The sequence below is a fragment of the Amblyraja radiata genome, chromosome 6, assembly GCF_010909765.2.
Source record: "Amblyraja radiata isolate CabotCenter1 chromosome 6, sAmbRad1.1.pri, whole genome shotgun sequence".
NCBI lineage: Eukaryota > Metazoa > Chordata > Chondrichthyes > Rajiformes > Rajidae > Amblyraja > Amblyraja radiata.
Window position 1 is genome coordinate 52,067,426 of NC_045961.1, and position 21,479 is coordinate 52,088,904.

A 21,479-nucleotide genomic window follows, 5' to 3' on the forward strand; every position below is an offset into this window, starting at 1 on the left:
GAGCAAAGCATCACACTTTCCCAGATTAAACTCCATCTGTCATTTTTATGCCCATATCCATAAATGATCTGAATCGTGCTGTATGCTTTAACAGCCTTCTTCACTGTCCACAAATCTATCATTTGTTGTGCAGTCTGAAAACTTCCTAACCAACCCACCTAAAGCCTGAAGGAAGGTCCCAGACCAAATAGTCGACTGTCCATTTCTTTCCACAGATACTGCCTAGCTTGCATACTTTTCCTCGCACTTTGTGTTTTGATCAGCACTTATTCCGCTGGTGCTCAGCTAAGGTCGTAGGTTGTACCCCAAAGCTCCAATTAATGACTGCATGGAAGGAAACATCTCTCTTATTTAGAGTTAGTCATACAGTACGGAAACAGCCCCTTCAGCCCAACTTGCCCATTCCAACCATTAGTCGCACCTGCCTCCATTTGCCCCATAAGCCTCTAGAGCTAGACCTTTTGTATCCATGTACCTGTCAAAATGTCTTTTAAATATTGTTTGTATCAACTACCTCGTCTGGCAGCTCATTCCATATGTCCTCCACCCTCTGTGTGAAAAAGTTGCCCCGAGGTTCCTGTTATTTTCCTTCTTGCCTTAAACCCATGTCCTCTGGTTATTGATCACCCTACTCCGGCTAAGACATATTATCTATTCCCCTCATGATCTTATACACCCCTCCAAGATCGCCCCGCATCATTCTGCACTCCAACGAATATTGTCCTCGCCTGCCCAACCTCTAGCTATAAAAGACGGAAAATAATTGAAGATTGTGAAAAGTCAAGCTAGAAAAAATAATTAGGTTGAAGAGGAGGAGAGAAATAGGTGAGAGTCCAAGGGGGGCACAGGGGAGAGAGGGAGTGGGAAAGGAGAGGGGTTGGGGAAATGGATAGTTACCTAAAATTGGAGAATTTGATGTTCATACCGTTGGGTTGTATAGTCTAACCAGGTTATCTTTGTCCCACCCCCACCTCTCTTTTCCAGCTTTCTCCCTCCTACTACAATCAACCGGAAGATGGTTGTCTGTCCATTCCCTCCATAGATGCTGCCCAAAGTTTATAGAGGAGCTCCTCTAGGATCTTTGATGCTGCCTGACCAGCTGAGTTCCTCCAACCCTGTGTTTTGCTCAAGATTCCAGCATCTGCAGTTCCTTGCGTCTCCAAAATACCATTAAATCCGTTAGCCGAGATTCAATTTCCAGGACACTAAATATTCCTGAATGCTCGCCAAGTTTGGCGTGATTGTATTTATATATAGTATTATCTGATTTGATTTGGATAACATGCAAAACAAAGCTTTTCACTGTATATCAGTACACATGACAATAATAAACATGAACCTAAACATATTCAGACCGCACGATGTCAAATATTAAAACAGCCAATGAAGAATCCCTTAAAAATTGAGCAAAATTTCACATGCCATTAAATCGACCTCGACTCCACGGACTCTTAACAAACACACATTGCATGGCGCTTTAAATCTCGACCCCGCTTCATCCGATCGCTGTTTGCGGGAGGAGGTGCATTTCACAGAGCGGGGTAATTCCACAATAAAACAGCAAGTGGGTTGGGAGGAGGGGGCTGCGAGTGAAATACAAGACTCTTCGCTTTTTCTTTCGCATGCTTCCACTCCCACGGGTTCTGCTGTCAAGATGCAACTAACGGCAAATTAAATATGAGGCAATCTTTCCTTTAAAGAATACATACTTTACCTTCTGTTGATGTAAATTGCATCGGCGGACGATTTCACTTCAAATTCTCGCCTACAAGCAAGCAAGGAACTAAATATCTCACGAAGACTGAACAGTTATTGTCGAGAACTTCGATTCAATCCTTTAAGATTACCAGTCAGGCAAACTTGCTGGGTTTGAGGCGCTCCCACCGCAGAATGACAGGAGACGCATCCAATGGCAACTCAATGTGCCCTCGTAAACCCGCCCACTAGATGACGATAAAGGGGAGAACATCAAATCATAGAGCAGAACGGCAGGCGTTGCGCCCGCCTCCTCCAACAAGTCAGGGTGCATTTGGCGTGAGGGAATCTTTCTGTCTTCATACGTCGCCTGTATGAATGAAAGAGGGAGATTCAGGGGTGGGGAAGGAAAGGGAATATTTCCCCAAGGAGCTTTAGTTCCTTCCCGCTCTGACAACAGGAGGCGTTTGAATCATTGCGCGTTTTATTTGTGATCAGGCAGGGGAGATGTGCCATCTTGTTGCTCAGTGGGAGGGAGAGAAGGAGGGAGGGAGAGAGAAGGGGAGAGGGGGCGGGGACACTCCGGTCTTCAGCGGTCCTGGCGCGCGCCTGGTGCTGGAAGCCGCGCGCACCGTCAGGCCGGTTTGAAAAGCAACCGAACCAGTGGCGGGCTGTTAAACGGCCGCCGAAGCCGCGCAGGGTTGTCATGGAGAAAGATGGCGAGCTCGAGAGGTAAACGCGTGTGACTGACTGACTGTCGGCCGCCTTGACATGGGAACCATGTTAACGCGGGCAGCGGCCTGATCGGGCCTCTTCCTACCTCCCCGTTACCTCCCAAAACGATTGCAATATTTCCTCGATCAAAACACAAAGTGTTGTAAAGTATCCGACAGAATCTGTGGAGGGATATTAGACAGGAGACGATTCGGGTCGCTACCCTTCCTTATTATTACCTGCTCTGCGTTTGTCTCCCAGTCACAGGCCGCTTATCGCTTGACTTGTTCCTATTTGAATCTCTTCATTTATGTGTATTTATATATCTATATATACCTCAGTCCCTGCTGGGTGGCATGGCGTGACGTTGCGTCTCTTTCTGTGGTGGTTTCCCCACCTCACAAAACATGTCCCAGCCTCAGCGCTGGACCTTTGGTCGGTCAATGTCTTGTAAAACTAGGCTAGAAATGTACAGTAGACCAGGCAGCATCTGTGGGGCAAGGAAGGATCAATATTTCCAGTCTTCCACTTCGTGCCATTTGCAATGTTTTACATTTGATCGAGCTAAATGCCAACGAAATAAGAGGGAATTTATATACCAGAAATTGATGCCTATGCCATTGTTTCATTCACATTGGTATGGCCTGCCTCACTTAGCTTGCCAGGAACAATTTCTTACCCTCTGTTATTAGGCTCCCAGACTCCCATCATTGAATTCCCGGGATGGCTGGACTGTCATATGTTGATAGAATAGAGCGGCTGGGCTTGTATACTCTGGAATTTAGGATGAGTGGGCATCTTATAAAAACATGTAAGATTATTAAGGGTTTTGACACGCTAGAGGCAGGAAACATGTTCCTGATGTTGGGGGAGTCCAGAACCAGGGGCCACAGTTTAAGAATAAGGGGTAAGCCATTTAGAACGGAGATGAGGAAATACCTTTTCACACAGAGAGTTGTGAGTCTGTGGAATTATCTACCTCAGAGGGTGGTGGAGGCCGGTTCTCTGGATGCTTTCAAGAGAGAGTTAGGGCTCTTAAAGATAGCAGAGTCAAGTTGATATGGGGAGAAGGCAGGAACTGATTATGGATGATCAGCCATGATCACATTGAATGGCTCGAAGGCCCGATTGGCCTACTCCTGCACCTATTGGCTATCAATCTACGCTCAACGCTACCCTGGGGGAAAGCAGCCAATAGAATGTCATAAGGAATAGTAGAATTAGGCCAGTCGGCCCATCAAGTCTATTCTGCCATTCAATCATGGCTGATCTATCTCTCCCACCTAACCCCATTCTCTAACCTTCTCCCCACAAATTTTCTCCAAGTAAACATTAGGCCACATTGGTTGTTTCTAAACATTAAATAGCATTTGTAAATCTTCCCAATTCTGCTAATGTATCCATTTCAAATTGCGCTTTTCCAAAATTTTGTATACCCTCAACTTTTGTTTCATTTATAAATTATGATAATATTCACTCAATTTCTTTGCTGGTATGTGGAATATTATGGGGCTGGATCATTTTAATTCTGGCCTCTTGCTCATTTCTGATTGCTGAGAGCCAATGTACTTAACCCTCTGAACCCTAGTGATTCTCATGAAGCAAAGCTGACTGCTGGCAGGGTGTTGACTTTTGATGCGCTGCCCTGATGACTGACATTTTGCCTTATTTCAAACTGTTTTTAAACATCTCTGATGGAAACATATAAAAACACTTGCATTAAGTGTAAAATAAGTGAATAGGACCATTGTAAAATGTTAACCAAGAATTAAAACATTTAAAATATTTCACCTCACAGCAAAGGAATCTATCTTATAAACTGTAGAAAGTGTGACCTCATTCAAATATCCTGGTATAAAGCTGAGCAGCTGGATGTGAAGTTCATCCTGCTTCGCTCTCCAACATCTAATCTTGAGATAATTTAGACCAGTGCTTCTTAAACTGGTGAATGGTTCACCCTAGGGCAAATGAAATTATTTTTGGGTGAATGAACTAGAGGGGTGAATGAAGGGTGAATGACTTAATTTATTCAGATATGTATATATTTTTTCTATACTTAAAAATGGCATTGCCATTAAAGTGGTTAGTAAGCTCTTATTGGTTTTAATGGCAGTGGAGCTGGAAATTGGATATGTTCTTTTCTCTACGTATGGTTTTCTAATTTCAACGTAGCAGGATATTTCCCAAATTTACTGTAATATAACATTTTAGGGAAGATCAGACGAGCTAGTGGGATCATACATTTATAAATGGCAACACTGGAGGATCGCCGTAGACAATTGTTGAACTGTAACTTTACTTTCTGTGGCAATTTAGCTACCAAAGTTGATATTTGGTGGTATTGTGAGCTTTCGTCGGGGAGAGTTATAGAAAGTTACTAGACCAAGTGGGACCCATTGGGTCGCTGTCACACGGGAGGCCTGGTCCCCCAATGCAATCCGTTCCCCAAGGCAATATTCCACCCAACGTAATATTCCACCACTCACTCATAGCCCCCACGGGAGGCCTGGTACCCCAACGTTGGAATGTTTTTTTTTATCATTCTAATAGAATGATTTTCCAACTCCAGTGGTAATTAAACTTTTTTTTTCACTCCTAGTTTTCTTTACATATTTTTAGAATGTTCAAAAAGTTGAATAAAATAAACACTTAAGAAATGAGTTAATTTATATTTTTTGCTCATGTGACAAAATTAATTATATATTATACACAAGGGAGAATAAGACGAAAATTACCAAAAAACACAAGAAAATTTAGTCGAGGGTGAATGAAATTTTTGTGATAAAGACTCAAAGGTGAATGACATTAAATAGTTTAAGAAGCACTGGTTTACACTTCCACATTTGGCATCAGTGTGTGAAGGTTTTCAAAAAAACAAAGGTCCATTAAGCGGTGAGAGTTCACCGATTCCTACGGAACTGCTAGCAGTCAGCCAATTCCATTTTCTTGACCTTGTATATTATAGTAAAATCTTACATAGGCATAATAAAATAATACTGTCCTCATTTTTAATGAAATTAAAATAATTTATGAAACATTTAAAATAGGCAGAGTGGTTGTGTGGAAAGTGGAGAAAGATTGGATGGAAAGATGTTGACTGATTTTCACCATTGACTGCATTTCACCAAATGCAAGCTCACCATCAGTGAGCTTGCATTTCCCTACCAATTCTTTCAGTGTGCTTCTACATTTCATGTAGCTCTATTGCATCAGATTATCTTGAATCTGACCTGCTACCATATTTAGTGCTTGCATGCTTGCTTTAGTCAAGAGTGTTTTATTGTCATATGTCCCAGAGAGAACAATGAAATTCTTACTTGCAGCAGCACAACAGAATATGTAAACATAATATATTGTCAACAATATAATAAACAAGAGGAAAGACAGTTCTGTGTGTATATAAACACACACACACACACACACACGCACATAAAAATACAAACAAACAATAATAGTGCAAAATGACAAAACCAAATGCCCCTAAGTTCAGAGCTTATTTGGAGGTTGTAGTGTTTTAATAGCCTGGTGGCTGTAGGGATGAAGTTGTTCCTGAACCTGGATGTTACAGTTTTCAGGCTCCTTTAGGCTGCACCTTATACGGAGAACTGGTCAAGCTGGCCCATCATATACTAGAGTCATCTCCACCATGTATTTTGATTAGTCCTTAGGTGATGCATCTAATAGAGATATTTGAAAACTGTGACTAGAGAAGTTTTAATAAAATTTAAATTATGTATGAAACATCAAAACCAGACAGAGAGTATGTACGGAAAGTGGAAAAGAATGGGAACAGGAAGATGTGACTGGTGGGATCATTTTGAAGGTGGTGGAGAATGGTGTGTTGTACGTGGAGGCTGGTGGGATGGAAGGTGTAAACCAGGGGAAATGTATCCTTGTTCTGTCTGAGGAAGGGGGAGTAAGAGCAGAATTGTGGGAGATATGTGCAGGCTCCATCCCCAACAGCAGACAGAAGCCAGGTTAACTGAAGAAAGAACATCTTGGATATCCAGTCATGGAAAGTTTAATCTTGGTGCAGATCTGGTGAAGATGGAGACATTGAGAGTAAGGGATGCCATCTTTGCAAGAGGCAGGGTGGAGGTGCAGTCAAGGTAGCTGTAGATATCAGTGAGCTTGTAATACATGTCAGCAGATAGTATGTCCCCAGTTATGGTGACAGATCAAGAAGGGGAGGGGTAATAAATGTCAGAGATAATCCAAGTGAATTTGAGGGCACGGGTGAAAGTTAGTAGGAAAGTTTATGTAGTCAACAAGTTCTGCTTGGGCGCAGGAGGCAGCCCCTATGCAGTCATCAATGTAGCGCAAAAGAGTTGAGGAATAGTGCCAGGGGATATTTGGAATAAAGTATGTTTAACATAGACAGCAAAATTCAAGCATAACTGGGGCCCATGCTAGTGCCCATGGCTACCTTTGACTTGAGGGAAATAAGAAAAGTTGTTGAGGACAAGTTCTGCCAGGTGGAGGAAAGTGTTAGTTATCGGGAACTGGTTGGGTCCCTGTTCAAGGAAGAATTGGAAGCCCCAAAGTCTTACTGACGGAGAACGGAAATGTAAAGGGACTGGATGACAAGATTTAAATGCCATTCGGATTGGCACATGGATAGGAAAGGTTTAAAGGGATACTAGACTAAGTGGGACCCGTTGGGTCCCTGTCACACGGGAGGCCTGGCCCCCCCAACGCAACCCGTTCCCCAATGCAATATTCCACCACTCACCCGTTCCCCCAATGCAACCCGTCCCTCCAACGCAATATTGCACCACTCGCGCATAGCCCCCAACTGCGCAGGCACGGCTCATTTCCCCTCATCCCCCAGCATTCCCTCCCCCTCTTCTTCACCCTCCCTCATCTTTCCCCTCTCCTCCTCCGCACCCCCAAACCCTCCCTCACATCTCCCTCTCTCTCCTTTCCCCTACCCTCAGTCACTTCCTCCCTCCCTCCATAACTGCTCTCTCCTCCCTACCCCCCTCCTATTCCTCTATCTCCCACTTCTCACCTCCCCCTATCCCCCCCACTATCCCTCCTCACCTCCCCCACTGCCCTCAGAGGGCGGGTGGGGGAGAGGGGTGAGTGATGAGGGAGAGAAACGGGACCAGGTCCTCTACTGGGCCTCCACTGAACCCCCTCCCCGCGGCCGCCGCCGCCGCCGGTGGTGGGGGAGACGATAGACAAGTTACTTTGAGGAGGGGAGAGAGGAGTTTGTGAGTGAGGCGGGACAGGCTGTCGCCGGTGGGGCAGTAAGGGGTGTCGCCATCCCTGCCGTGGCATTGACTGACAGGAGAAGAGACCAATCTGCGTGGCGCTGACTGGTGGAATTGCGCATGCGCGGTTTTTAAGATTTATAAACCTCGATAACCTTTACAATATACCACCGATCGGAATGAAACTTGTTGCACTCGCAGCACAAGAGAACAGTGAGTAACCTGGCGGAAAAAATCGTAGCGCTATCTCGTACCGTTTTTGCGCATATAGAAAAACCCCGCAAACCGGAAGCACAAGATCAAAGTTTTAGTTATGTATGGATAGATAGATGGCCCAACGTCGGCAGGTGGGACTAGTGCAGATCGGATGTCATGATCAGCAGGGGCAAATTGGGCCAAAGGACATGTTTGCGTGCTGTATGACTTTATAGCAATGGTAAAGATAAGCCAATGACAGCCAAGGAATTGGAAGTTATTGAAGTAGTGAAGAGCTTGTAAAGTGTCCTGGATGTAGGTGAGAAGGGAATAGACCAGGGGGGTACAACATAGAATCATGGTTTCTGGAGATGAGTTTGCTGGGAAGAAACAGGCAGAAGTAATGGGCCTTCCAAGGCAGTCCTGTTTGCATTTTGGGAAGGAGATAGATAACGGGTAGTGCTGGGTTGGGTAACTATAAGGTTTGAGGCTAAGTAGCGGAGATTGCTAGAGGCAATAAAATCTGTGGTTTGGGAGGTGATGGCTGGTGATGCTTGGCCATGGCATGGTAGAAGTCAGTCCACCAGACTACAGTGGCACAGCCTTTGTCAGCGGGTTTGATGACAATATTGGGATTGGTACTGAGTTGAGTGGAGGACCATGCATTTGTAGAGTGCAAGATTGGAGTGGGTAAAGGAGTAGAGAAGTTGAGATGGTCGATGTTACAGTGGCAATTGGAGATGAAAAGCCGACAGAGGGTGTCCAGGTTCTGCTGAGTTCTTCCAGCACTTTGTTTTCCATTGTTTTGTCAGATTTCAACATCAATATTAAATAGAACTAGAAAATCAAACTTTGAGGTGTAGAGAAGCATCACAATGGTAATTCCTTGTGGGATGATAGATTTAAAAAACCCAATTCTCTCAAGCTTGAAAATGTATACATGTATGAAGGAGAAGCTATGAATAATATTAAAAGTTAAACATCACCTGGAGGATGAAGGGCAAATGTATACACTAATAATAGGCTTGTCCATTTACCACTGATAACTATCTTCACAGCGTTTAACTACTACTTGAATGGTTTCACCGTTCTATTCTTTAGGCTATTCCAGGTACTAATAATTGTGCAAATAAGTGTGTTTTGAATCAAATTAAGAACCACATTGCATGAAGGGATTTCTGCCACAATTCCACCACCAAATGTATGGTATTCAATATTGCAAAGATACGTGGAGAAAATAAATTGTGAAGAGAACGCATTATATGCAAAGGGGGGGTGGATAGGTTGAGTAGACAAACATCTGGTGGATGGTTTGGTGGTTATTATTGTCATGTGTACTGAAATATAGTGAAAAACTCTGTCTGCATGCTATCCAGTCAAATCATGCTATACATGAGTATAATAATCAAGCAAATCACAAGTACAACAGGTACAGGTATAAACAGAAAAATATCAGTGTGCAGAATATAGTGTTGCAACATTAGAGCATTACAGAGATAGAGAAAATGTAGGCTTAAAAAAAGTGCAAGGGCTGCAATGAGGTGGTTTGAAAGATCAGGATTACAGCCTTATCTCCTGAGAAGACTGTTCAGTATTCTGATGAAGTGAGGAAAAGCGAGACCATCAACATTTGCAGGAAGAAGAATATTAAATGGAGAGAGAATATTGTATGATGTTGCTCTGGGGAATCTGGATTCAGTGTTTCCACTTTGAAGGAAATTACCTGAAATTCGGGAAATTACGGTTGTCTTCGGGTAATTTTAGGGAAATGAACAAATTTCGGGGAATTTCCTGGCCCAGTAAGCCTTCTCCAACCCATGTGCGACTGCCGCCCCAACTGTGCACGCGCGGTATCTGGGACCACTGCATATGCGCGGGGAGACGCCAAAGGGTCCAATCAGGCCCGCGGGATGATTTGCGGAAAAAAAGTATGTGCCTGTATATTTACGACCATCCGTGCCTGCGCAGTTGGAGGCCCGTCAGTCGCGTTACAATTGAAAATGGTGCCGGTGACACGGTAGAGATGCCAACTCCCCGCGCATGCGTAGAGGGCCCGATATCCGCGTGTGCGCAGTTGGGGAAGGCTTACCGGGCCAGGAAATATCATCAAATTCCAGGTAATTTGGAAATCTATTTCAGGAAAAAAAATGTTGAGGCGTGGAAACACTTTCTGGATTAGCATGTGGAAACGGCAAACACAGACTGTCTCTGAGTTACAAACACGATATATGCACACTCCTACATTTGAGGAAGCTCCCATAATATTCTTAAATTCAAAAGTGAGACATGCGTACATATTGTTACAAATAGCAAGCTAGTGTCCTCTTTCTCTACTTTTAGAAATTATTTTTGATGCCATTCATTACAATACCGTGGAGGTATAGATGCCATATTGAGTGATCTTTGTATAGTGTCTATCTAATGGAGAAAACTGACTAATGGATGTCTATGAAATGGAACCCGTTTATTACATGGGGATAACCTGTATTTGGAAAGGTAAATGGAATGATGGCCTTTATTAAAATGGGATGTGGTGTATGAAAGCTTCAAATATATAGAAATCGGTGAGGCTCCACCTGAGGTACTGTGTACAGTTTTGGAGTCTTTATGGAAGGAGGTATATACATGCAATTGGGGGCAGTTATGAGAAGGTTCTCTTGATCGGTTCCTGGAGTGCAGGAGTTGCCTTTTGAGGAAGGGTTGAGTAGACTGAAGGTAGAGTTTAGGCCAAGGTCAGGTAGCAGAGCAAGCTCCTGTTCCCATTCTTGTGTTGTGCTTTATCTGGTATTGACAAAGGCAAGTCAATGAAACTACAATATGAACAATATGAGTTTTACAAGCTACCAATTACAGTCTGTGGGAAACCTTTTACTGTATGTTCCAGGGATACCATATGTTTCACTGCTGTTACCCCTGGTAGTTACTCATTACAAGACAACTAAATGCTCCATCATAATCAGATATTTATGTTGGTAAAACATCTGCTCTCTTTAGCAGTTGTTATAAATAATTCCATAGAGCCAGTGCAGTGCAAGTTTGGCAAAGTTTGTTGTGATGACTAAAGTAAAATAAATGGTTCATTGAATCACAAGATCTCAAATTTAATCTACAAATATTCTCTTGTGATTGGTACTGTTAGTCTACAGACCCTGTCTTTAACCAAGCGAGTGACAGGTTGCTATTGTAATTCTGAAAATTATTTTCTGTTATGCATGATCACAGTGTAGGTGAAAGTTGGTTTTGTCTAAGTTTATTTATTGCATCTTTTGACTCATTGATTAACTGCTAGTTGCTATAATTAACAACAATCACTGTAATAATCGTTGCATATATTAGAAACGTGATTATAAAATATGAACAAATCAGTTTTTTATTCTTCAAAAGGGTGATATTTTGATAAATTACCTGTTCCACTGTTAGATCTTTTAAACATTTAATGCAATATCCATTGCAGTTTATATCTTCTTTGTACCCTACTCCCTCAAAAAAAAAAGTGCTACATGGTAAAATACCTGAAATAGAGGTATCTTACGTGATATTTTGGCTGTAACCTGTGTGTTTGGAAATTCTCCACATATGAAATATGTTCTGTCTGTTCCAATACTGCAAAGAATAGATCTGGCTACATTGCCTTCAAACATTTTGTTCAGTTATACCATCCTGCAGCATGTCTCTTGTAGGACACATTATTCAACAGGATATCTTTGATCACAAATCAATTAGTCAGTGATCTGCAAGAAATGTTATCAGGGCAGTGGACACTGGATCCAGTGGGGGTTTGTCCTGAATTGATGTAAAAGTTAGTAAGCCGCAAACAGATGCTGCTGGGAAATGGTCAGTGCAGTGAAATATGACCTCTGGTTTACCCAAGACATCCTGATGTTCCAAGTTCTTCATAAGATCATAACATCATAAGTGATAGGATCAGTATTAGGCCATTTGTCAAATCAAGTCTACTCCACCATTCATTCATGGCTGATCTATCTCTCCCTCCTAACTCCATTCTCCTGCCTTCTCCCCGTAACCTCTGGCACCTGTACTAATCAAGAATCCACAGTGCCCTCCATAATGTTCGGGACAAAGACCCATCTTTTATTTATTTGCCTCTGTACTCCACAATTTCAGATATGTAATAGAAATAAATCACATGTGGTTAAAGTGCACATTGTCAGATTTTATTAAAGATGTCTAAGAAAGAACTGCAGATGCAGGAAAAATCAAAGGTGGACAGAAATTCTGGAGAAACTCAGTGGGTGAGGCAGCATCTATGGAACGAAGGAATAGGTGATGTTTCGGGTCGAGATCCTGCTTCAGTCTCGACCCGAAACGTCACCTATGTCTTCGCTCCAGAAATACTGCCTCACTCGCTGAGTTTCTCCAGCATTTTTGTCTACCTCAGATTTTATTAAAGGCCATTTTTATACATTTTGGTTTCACCATGTAGAAATTACAGCTGTGTTTATACATAGTCCCCCCCCCATTTCAGGGCACGATAATGTTTGGGACACATGGCTTCACAGGCGTTTGTAATTGCTCAGATGTGTTTAATTGTCTCTTTAATGCAGGTATTAGAGTGCTTTCAGCACCTGGTCTTTCCTCCAGTCTTTCCATCACCTTTGGAAACTTTTATTGCTGTTTATCAACATGAGGACCAAAGTTGTGCCAATGAAAGTTAAAGAAGCCATTATGAGACTGAGAAACAAGAATAAAACTGTTAGAGACATCAGCCAAACCTTAGGCTTATTAAAATCACCTGTTTGGAACATCATTAAGAAGAAAGAGAACACTGGTGAGCTTACTAATCGCAAAGGGACTGGCAGGACAAGGAAGACATACACAGCTGATGACAGAATAATTCTGCCTATAATAAAGAAAAACCCTCAAACACCTGTCTGACAGATCATAAACACGCTTCAGGAGTCAGATATGGATTTGTCAATGACCACTGTCCGCGGAAGACTTCATGAACTGAAATACAGCGGCTACACTGCAAGATGCAAACCACTGGTTAACCGCAAAAATAGGATGGCAGGCTACAGTTTACCAAGAAGAGCAACCACAGTTCTGGAAAAAGATCTTGTGGACAGATGAGACGAAGATTAACTTATATCAGAGTGATGGCAAGAGCAACGTATAGAGGAGAGAAGGAATTGCCCAAGATCCAAAGCATACCACCTCATCTGTGAAACACGGTGGTGGGGGTGTTATGGCCTGGGCATATATGGCTGCTGAAGGTACTGGCTCACTTATCTTCATTGATGATATAACTGCTGATGGTAGTAGCATAATGAATTCTGAAGTGTATAGACACATCCTATCTGCTCAAGTTCAAACAAATGCCTCAAAACTCATTGGCCGGCGGTTCATTCTACAGCAAGACAATGATCCCAAACATATTGCTAATGCAACAAAGGAGTTTTTCAAAGTTAAAAAATGGTCAATTCTTGAGTGGCCAAGTCAATCATCTAATCTGAACCCAATTGAGCATGCCTTTTATTTGCTGAAGAGAAAACTGAAGGGGATTAGCCCCCAAAACAAGCATAAGCTAAAGATGGCTGCAATACAGGCCTGGCAGAGCATCACCAGAGAAGACACCCAGCAACTGGTGATGTCCATGAATTGCAGACTTCAAGCAGTCATTGCATGCAAAGGATATGCAACAAAATACTAAACATGACTACTTTCATTTACATTACATTGCAGTGTCCCAAACATTATGGTTCCACGAAATTGGGTTCTCTATGTATAAGCACTGCTGTAATTTCTACTTGGTGAAACCAAAATGTATAAAAATGGTCTTTATTAAAACCTGGCAATGTGCCATTTAACCACATGTGATTTTTTATATTACATATCTCAAATTGTGGAGTACAGAGGCAAATAAATAAATTTGCTGTACTGATGTACATCCTGATGTACCAGTGGCCAGAGGATCTGGGGTGACGGTGGAACTGAAGAAAATCCACATTAGGCAGGAAATGGTGTTGTTTAGACTGATGGGACTGAAGGCTGATCAATCCCCAGGGCCTGATGGTCTGCATCCCAGGGTACTTAAGGAAGTGGCTCTAGAAATCGTGGACGCATTGGTGATAATTTTCCAATGTTCTATAGATTCAGGATCAATTCCTGTGGATTGGAGGGCAGCTAATGTTATCCCACTTTTAAAGAAGGTGGGAGAGAGAAAACCAGTTAGCCTGACATTGGTGGTGGGGAAGATGCTGAAGTCAATCACAAAAGATGAAATAACAGCACATTTGGATAGCAGCAACAGGATCAGTCTGATTCAGCATGGATTTATGAAGGGGAAATCGTGCTTGACTAATCTTCTGGAATTTTTTGAGGTATAACTAGGAAAATGGACAAGGGAGAGCCAGTGGATGTAGTGTAGCTGGACTTTCAGAAAGCATTTAATAAGGTCCCACATAGGAGATTAGTGGGCAAAATTAGGGCACATGGTATTGGGGGTAGAGTGCTGACATGGATAGAAAATTGGTTGGCAGACAGGAAACAAAGAGTAGGGATTAACGGGTCCCTTTCAGAATGGCAGGCAGTGACTAGTGGGGTACCACAAGGCTCGGTGCTGGGACCGCAGCTATTTACAATATACATCAATGATTTAGATGTAGGGATTCAGAGTAACATTAGCAAATTCACAGATGACACAGCTGGGTGGCAGTGTGAACTGTGAAGAGGATGCTATGAGAATGCAGGATGATTTGGACAGGTTGGGTGAGTGGGCAGATGTATGGCAGATGCAGTTTAATGTGGATAAATGTGAGGTTATCCACTTTGGTAGCAAAAACAGGAAGGCAGATTATTATCTAAATGGTGTCAAGTTGGGGAAAGGGGAGGTACAATGGGATCTGGGGGTCCTTGTTCATCAGTCAATGAAAGTAAGCATGCAGGTACAGCAGGCAGTGAAGAAAGCGAATGGCATGTTGGCCTTCATAACAAGAGGAGTATTGGAACAAAGAGGTCCGTCTGCAGTTGTATAGGGCCCTAGTGAGACCACACCTGGAGTATTGTGTGCAGTTTTGGTCCCCTAATTTGAGGAAGGACATTATTGCTATTGGGGGAGTGCAGTGTAGGTTTACAAGGTTAATTCCCAGGATGGCGAGACTGTCATATGCTGAGAGAATGGAGCGGCTGGGCTTGTATACTCTAGAGTTTAGAAGGATGAGAGGGGATCTTATTGAAACATATAAGATTATTAAGGGTTTGGACACGCTAGAGGCAGAAAACATGTTCCCGATGTTGGGGGAGTCCAGAACCAGAGGCCACTGTTTCAGAATAAGGGGTAAGCCATTTAGAACGGAGATGAGGAAACACTTTTTCACACAGAGAATTGTGAGTGTGGAATTCTCTGCCTCAGAGGGCGGTGGAGGCCAGTTCTCTGGATACTTTCAAGAGAGAGCTAGATAGCGCTCTTAAAAATAGCGGCGTCAGGGGATATGGGGAGAAGGCAGGAATGGGATACTGATTGGGGATGATCAGGCATGATCACAATGAATGGCGGTGCTGGCTTGAAGGGCCGCAATGGCCTTCCCCTGCACCTATTGTCTATTGATGGGTCTTTGTCCCAAACATTATGGAGGGTATTGTGCTTTACACTGAGAATTCCTTAGCCCTCAGCTTGAAAAATAACAGAATCCATAATTATGTATGATTGGAGAACTGATAAAGATGTTTTTGTATTTTACATATTTCATTTTTATAAATTACCAGATATATTTGAATCATTAAAAAATGCAATACAGAATATTCAAGTCAACATATTTAGAACAAGTCATGTTATTCCCATTACTTAACATTAACACCTCATAAATTATTCTCTTATAATCTTAAATCAAATACATCATGGGTTTGCACAATATAATTTAGCCACATTACATGAATGGAAGGAGTGGCTTAAACTATGTCCTCAGCTGCACACAACTGATTTGAGCAGCTCCCTTAGCACATACAGTAGACCTCCACCTTTGAGCATGACTGTTTGCAATGTCATGTAAATGAAAGTAGTCATGTTTAGTATTTTGTTGCATATCCTTTGCATGCAATGACTGCTTGAAGTCTGCGATTCATGGACATCACCAGTTTCTGGGTGTCTTCTCTGTTGATGCTCTGCAGCCATCTTTAGCTATGCTTGGTTTGGGGGCTAGTCCCCTTCAGTTTTCTCCTCAGCATATAAAAGGCTTGCTCAATTGGGTTCAGATCGGGTGATTGGCCACACAAGAATTTACCATTTTTTAGCGTTGAAAAACTCCTTTGTTGCTTTAGCAGTTTGTTTGGGATCATTGTCTTGCTGTGGAATGAACTGCCGGCCAATTAGTTTTGAGGCATTTGTTTGAATTTGAGCAGATAGGATGTGTCTATACACTTCTGAATTCATTATGCTACTACTATCGGCATTTGTATCATCAATGAAGATAGGTGAGCCAGTACCTTCAGCAGTCATACATGCCCAGGCCATAACACCCCAACCATCGTGTTTCACAGATGAGGTGTTATGCTTTGGATCTTGGGCAGTTCCTTCTCTCCTCCATACTTTGGTCTTGCCATCAATCTGATATGTTAATCTTAGTCTCATCTGTCCGCAAGACCTTTTTCCAGAACTGTGGTTGCTCTTTTAAGTACTTCTTGGCAAACTGTAACCTGGCCAACCAAAATGGATAAAAATGGTATAAAAAATGTATAAAGATTCTATTACAAATCTCAAATTGTGGAGTACAGAGGCAAATAAATAAATGATGGGTCTTTGTCCCAAACATGGAGGGCACTGTATAACATTGCACTTTCTCATTGAAATATGCTGAATAATATTAGTACTAAAAAGTGCATCAAGCATTTTGGAGTTGGAAACATGCTAGAAGGAAGGTAATAAGAAACTAATTGTTTAGGTTTAGATTTACTGTTATACTGGATTTTCCATTTTTAATCAATAAAAGCAATATTTTTCGTTTAAAATAGGAAAGCTGTGGAAGAACTTCTTACAGAAGCAAAACGTGGAAAAGCCAGGGCTGAAACAATGGGACCCATGGGCTGGTAAGCATATATTTAAAACCAAAGAAATTTGCCAGTTGCAAAATAATTAAAATGATATAGCATTCTCAAAGTATTGTATAACATGACAATGAAATGTACAAGAAACATTGGCACTACTCGCAGCGCGTGAAACAGCGTAGGCCGCGCGCAGCAGACCCATTGTGACGTCATCAGCGAGACCATCTCGTTTAGATTCAAAGTTATTTCAGATTTGTGAACATTTTGATTAATAACTGGAGAAATAATGCATGAACTTTTCAGATAAGACGATTTCAGAGTCCAAAGGATAAATCTCTACTGGAATATGTAAAAATGTTACCGTCAGCGCGACGATTTTTCAAGAAGATGTGATTATATACACAGGCACACACACACGCGCGCAATCAGACTTTTATAATTATAGAGATATGGATGCTACAATTGGGAAGGAAAATTATCAATAATTCTGAATGCTTTAAAGATATCTTAAACTAATCAGCAATCTTTGATTTAATAGAATAAGGGATTAAACCCAAGACAAAAGGAAAGTAAATGCTGGAAGCAATAATAAATTTGCCGAGGGGGAGGTAGGTTGGATAGAGAATCCTTGCATCAAGACCTTTACTGGATTGTGGTAAATTCAAGGTGGTGCTGAAATGGATACAAGCAAGGATCATCCCCATGGATTAGTTCTAACTTGCCTTGGACGATGGCCAATCCTTACAGTAAAATGCAAGAACAGTGTCTTGCTGAATGGTAGTTAGATGACATAGCTCCGCATCTATCTTTCAAACCCTGAAATAATAGGTCCCCATGGTCATAGGAGTATTTTAATCCCCTAGAAATAGTTGGTGAGAAGAAACATACAAAGAGAGTTTTTTCATCATAATGATATACTGCCCTTCACAGCATAACAAGTGGTATACTATCATTGAGATACTTCCAAAGAACTACTCAGCAGTGCAGTTGGGTAATAGTTTATATTTTTTAGTGATGCCACTGACAATTTACAGTTATGTTTTCTTTTGGGATGGAAAGCTGCCATCAACACATCTGCCAAAGGAAGATATTTTGCCTGCTACTGAAAATGTGAAGTGTCCCTGTGCCTACCAGAAGCCCATGGGGCATCTGTTTGGTATCATAACATGCTGGTAATCATTCTACGCACTTATTCTCTGAACATGTCATCTCAACATTTCTAAAGATTAAATTGGTAGGTTCATCCACAAGTGAGCACCTTTGATTTGAACAGCCACTAGGATGATATTTGGACCCCATTCGCACTTTCCCCATAAACATTAATGAAGTGTGAATTCCAAAATTATTTATTTCATCCCTATTTTCTTGGTGAGGACTGGTTCATGTCCAACAGGTATATCTGGTTACATCATTTATTTTTATCTGAGAAGTTCCAATCTTGAACATTCTAATGTAAAAAGCAACATCAGGAAACTACCTGCTTAGTTTTGGAGCCTGGGGATATTTTTGCATTGGGCAAGAAGTTGCGCAAACCTTTCTGCTTTGATGTACCTATTAACTATTCTAGGGTTTTTTATACTAGCTCATAAAACAGCAAAATTACAAAGATTGATATTTACTAATGTATATGAAGAACCTATGAAACATGAGCCTGAGAAATTAAATTAGCATGATCCTCCAGATTTGCCCTCACTCCATTTTTGGAAAGGTACAATTATAAGATCCATTATTACAGTTAAAATGTAAATTTTTACACAAAGGAATCAAACATGTAATTAAAAATCTATCAAAATTCCTAACAACTTCTTCCCGCACAAATTGATTGTTAATAATGCATATTACTTTAATGTGGAGCTATTCACTGCAGTTAGAATACATATTTTCAGAAATGTAATTATACTTTTTGGGACTCCTTTTCGCAGCATGTTAACTTTTGTATTGTATTATCACCACCAAACGTGAGAGCTATTGAAGTTTATTGAACCATAATTTATGATTTGTAATTTTCATATGTAAATGTCAAAATTTGCATTTCACAGGGATTATACTTGATTATTGTGTATCACAATCAAGTTGTAGTCTTCAGATGGATGCTGCATTAATGACTTGGTGTGCCACTACTTAATCAAAAGGACAATTGCTAATATTATGTACACTGTGACATTTTAAGATGATCATGCATCCTTGGTAATTTCTATTGAATAAAATTAAGTAGAAACATTTATATATTTTAATGTGGATTTAAATATTAAAAGAGAGCCTTTCTAAACAATGAAATAATCAGAACAATAAATGGTTGTATTTTCTACATCCAAAATATGATACCATCACTCCAGGCCCCTCTGGATTCACATGCTCTTTAATCCCTTCAACATTTGAATTCAGAATTCTAGGACAGACTTAATATCCCTTCACTGGTTGCCTGCTTTTTTTTGGTATTTTTTTCCAGTTCTATGACCTATGCTCTTTCAACAAAATGTCTGGAAACACGTGGGTTATATGACACCCTTTTTAAAAAATCTATTAGTTCCTTAAATCTTCAGTACCTTTTTACATTAGTCTTCTCAAAACCTGCATCGGCGTAAACATCTTTGACCAGTTTCCCCATAATCATCAACTTGTGTAAGTATGGTCATGTAACTTCCCATGCAATTCAGTGAGACCAGTGCAGCATGGTCTAGGCTGGAAAGAGGAACTGTGAAGCTCCACTGTTCCCAAGAGAACTGTAAGAAGTTCAGTAGGGCTGCATAGAGTTTGCCAAGCAGTTTGCATAGAACAGTAGAGCACAAGAACAAGACCTTCGGCCCATGACGCTAAAGCTAACTTTTACCTGCCTCCATAAAATCCATATCCCTCCATTCCCTGTACATTTGTGTGCCTATGCAAAAATGTCTTACATCCCACTATTGTATCCGCCTCAACCACCAACGTACGTAGCACGTACCAGGCACTTACCACCTCTGTTTATTTTTAAAAACAACTTGCCTCGCACCTCTTTAAAATTTGCATAACCTTAAAGTTATTCTCTTTATAATTATTTTTCCACCCTGCGAAAAAGATTCTGACTGTCTACCCCATCTATGCCTCTCATTATTTCATATACTTCTATCAGGTCTCTAGCATCCTTTAACGTTCCATGAAAACAGTCCAAGTCGTGAAGCTAATACCCCTAATCCAGGCATTATTCTGGTGAACCACCTCTGCTTGCTTTCCAAAGCCGCTGCCTTCTTTCTGCAATGGGGCAACCAGAACTACATGCAATACTCCAATTGCAGCTTATCCAATATCCTATAAAGCTGCCATTTGCCCCCATTACGTTCTTTGTTTATCTGTTTAAAATCTTCCATGATATAAATGATGCTATACCAGTGTAAACTCATACTCTCTTCTCACAGTTGATTTGTTGTGAGCACTGACAGTCGACTGAATTTATACAATGCCTCACTTTAATGATTTGAAGTGGAAAACCAACCGGAGCTCCATTAAATTCTCTGACTAATTCTTAACTGATTTTTTTTTTCTCTTGTATTCTGAATAGTGAAATACTTTATATTTTGCTTTAACAGGATGAAGTGTCCTCTTCCAGGAGCTAACAAACGGTTTCTCATCAATACTATTAAGAATACAATACCATCTCGAAAGCCAACATATGAGCAGAGACAAAGGGAAGAGGTTAAGGATTCCAATCTAAATGAGAATGAACGAAGAAAAAAAGAAAAGACTCACAAAAACAGTTTTCAACCCTATCAACATGGATCAAAATCTCGAGTGAAATCTAACAGGTCTCCATCTCCGAGGGAAAGTGACTCAAAAAGAAACACTAAAAAATACAAGAGTACAAATGATTATTGAAAATTATATAAATCAAATGAGTGACTAAAATGATTAGAAGATAAAAGCGTGCTCAAATTATTAGAAAGTAAGCATTTGTTTAAAAAAAAAAACTCAGACTTAGTCCTAAAAACAGGACCAACTTGCAAATGTCTTTACGGGGAGCTTTTAGCATACACACTGTAATATCTAAATAACACTTTGTACAAATCTTCCATGTTATACATAATTGCGGCAATGGTAAACAATGTCCCACACAGAATTGTTAATACAGTATTGGAGTGTTCAATTGCTTTTACATTAGTAATACTTGGAGATAGAAGGAGATAATGCAATAAAATACAGAAGTATAAAGAATTCATAGCATTCTACAAATATGATAGTGATTATTAAATATACAGATAATTATTTTTATAGTTATTTTATGGTACTTGTGTGCTCTTTTAAGTGGCTTTACCAGGGAGAGAAACATTTTTTTCATCCACACACCAGATGGGTTTTAGTGATTTCTATGCAATTTCCTTACAAATTCTAACAGAAAAAATGGTGAGCTGGTCAATATTAAAGTAAGAAGCTCAAGCCATTGAGTAGCTTTCAATTGTTGGTTATGATTTATATTTTGTTGCAAAACTGAGGATAACTTTGCTAGTCTGGTAAGGTTTGATGTGTAGAAACTGACTATACCAAAACATTAAATATTTACAGATAAATCATAATTTATTCATGTGGAACGAAGTACCTTTTTCTAAATGAAGATTTGTTCTTGAACATGTGGTGTCTTTAGACTGCGCGTCTCAAATATATAGTCTTTTTTAAATGTCAGAGCAC

General features: G+C 40.9%; 2 protein-coding genes across 4 annotated transcripts in view; one reads left to right on the forward strand and one right to left on the reverse strand.

Moving 5' to 3' along the window:
* lnx2 (ligand of numb-protein X 2) overlaps window positions 1-2,318 on the reverse strand; it is a 64,698-nt gene extending 62,380 nt beyond the window's left edge. Inside the window, exon 1 of one of the 3 annotated variants that reach the window (XM_033022825.1) lies at window positions 1,715-2,318. The gene's annotated coding sequence lies outside the window, so the exon portion shown is untranslated. Of the gene's footprint in view, window positions 1-1,709 lie in introns of all 3 variants that reach the window. The other 2 variants (XM_033022826.1, XM_033022827.1) reach the window with 2 other exon arrangements.
* polr1d (RNA polymerase I and III subunit D) lies at window positions 2,270-21,369 on the forward strand. Its single transcript, XM_033022829.1, has 3 exons — window positions 2,270-2,427; window positions 16,788-16,862; window positions 20,387-21,369. Exons 1-3 carry the CDS (start codon window positions 2,402-2,404, stop codon window positions 20,670-20,672), a joined length of 387 nt encoding a protein of 128 aa, XP_032878720.1. The 5' UTR covers window positions 2,270-2,401; the 3' UTR covers window positions 20,673-21,369.
* The last annotated feature ends 110 nt before the right edge of the window (window positions 21,370-21,479 follow it).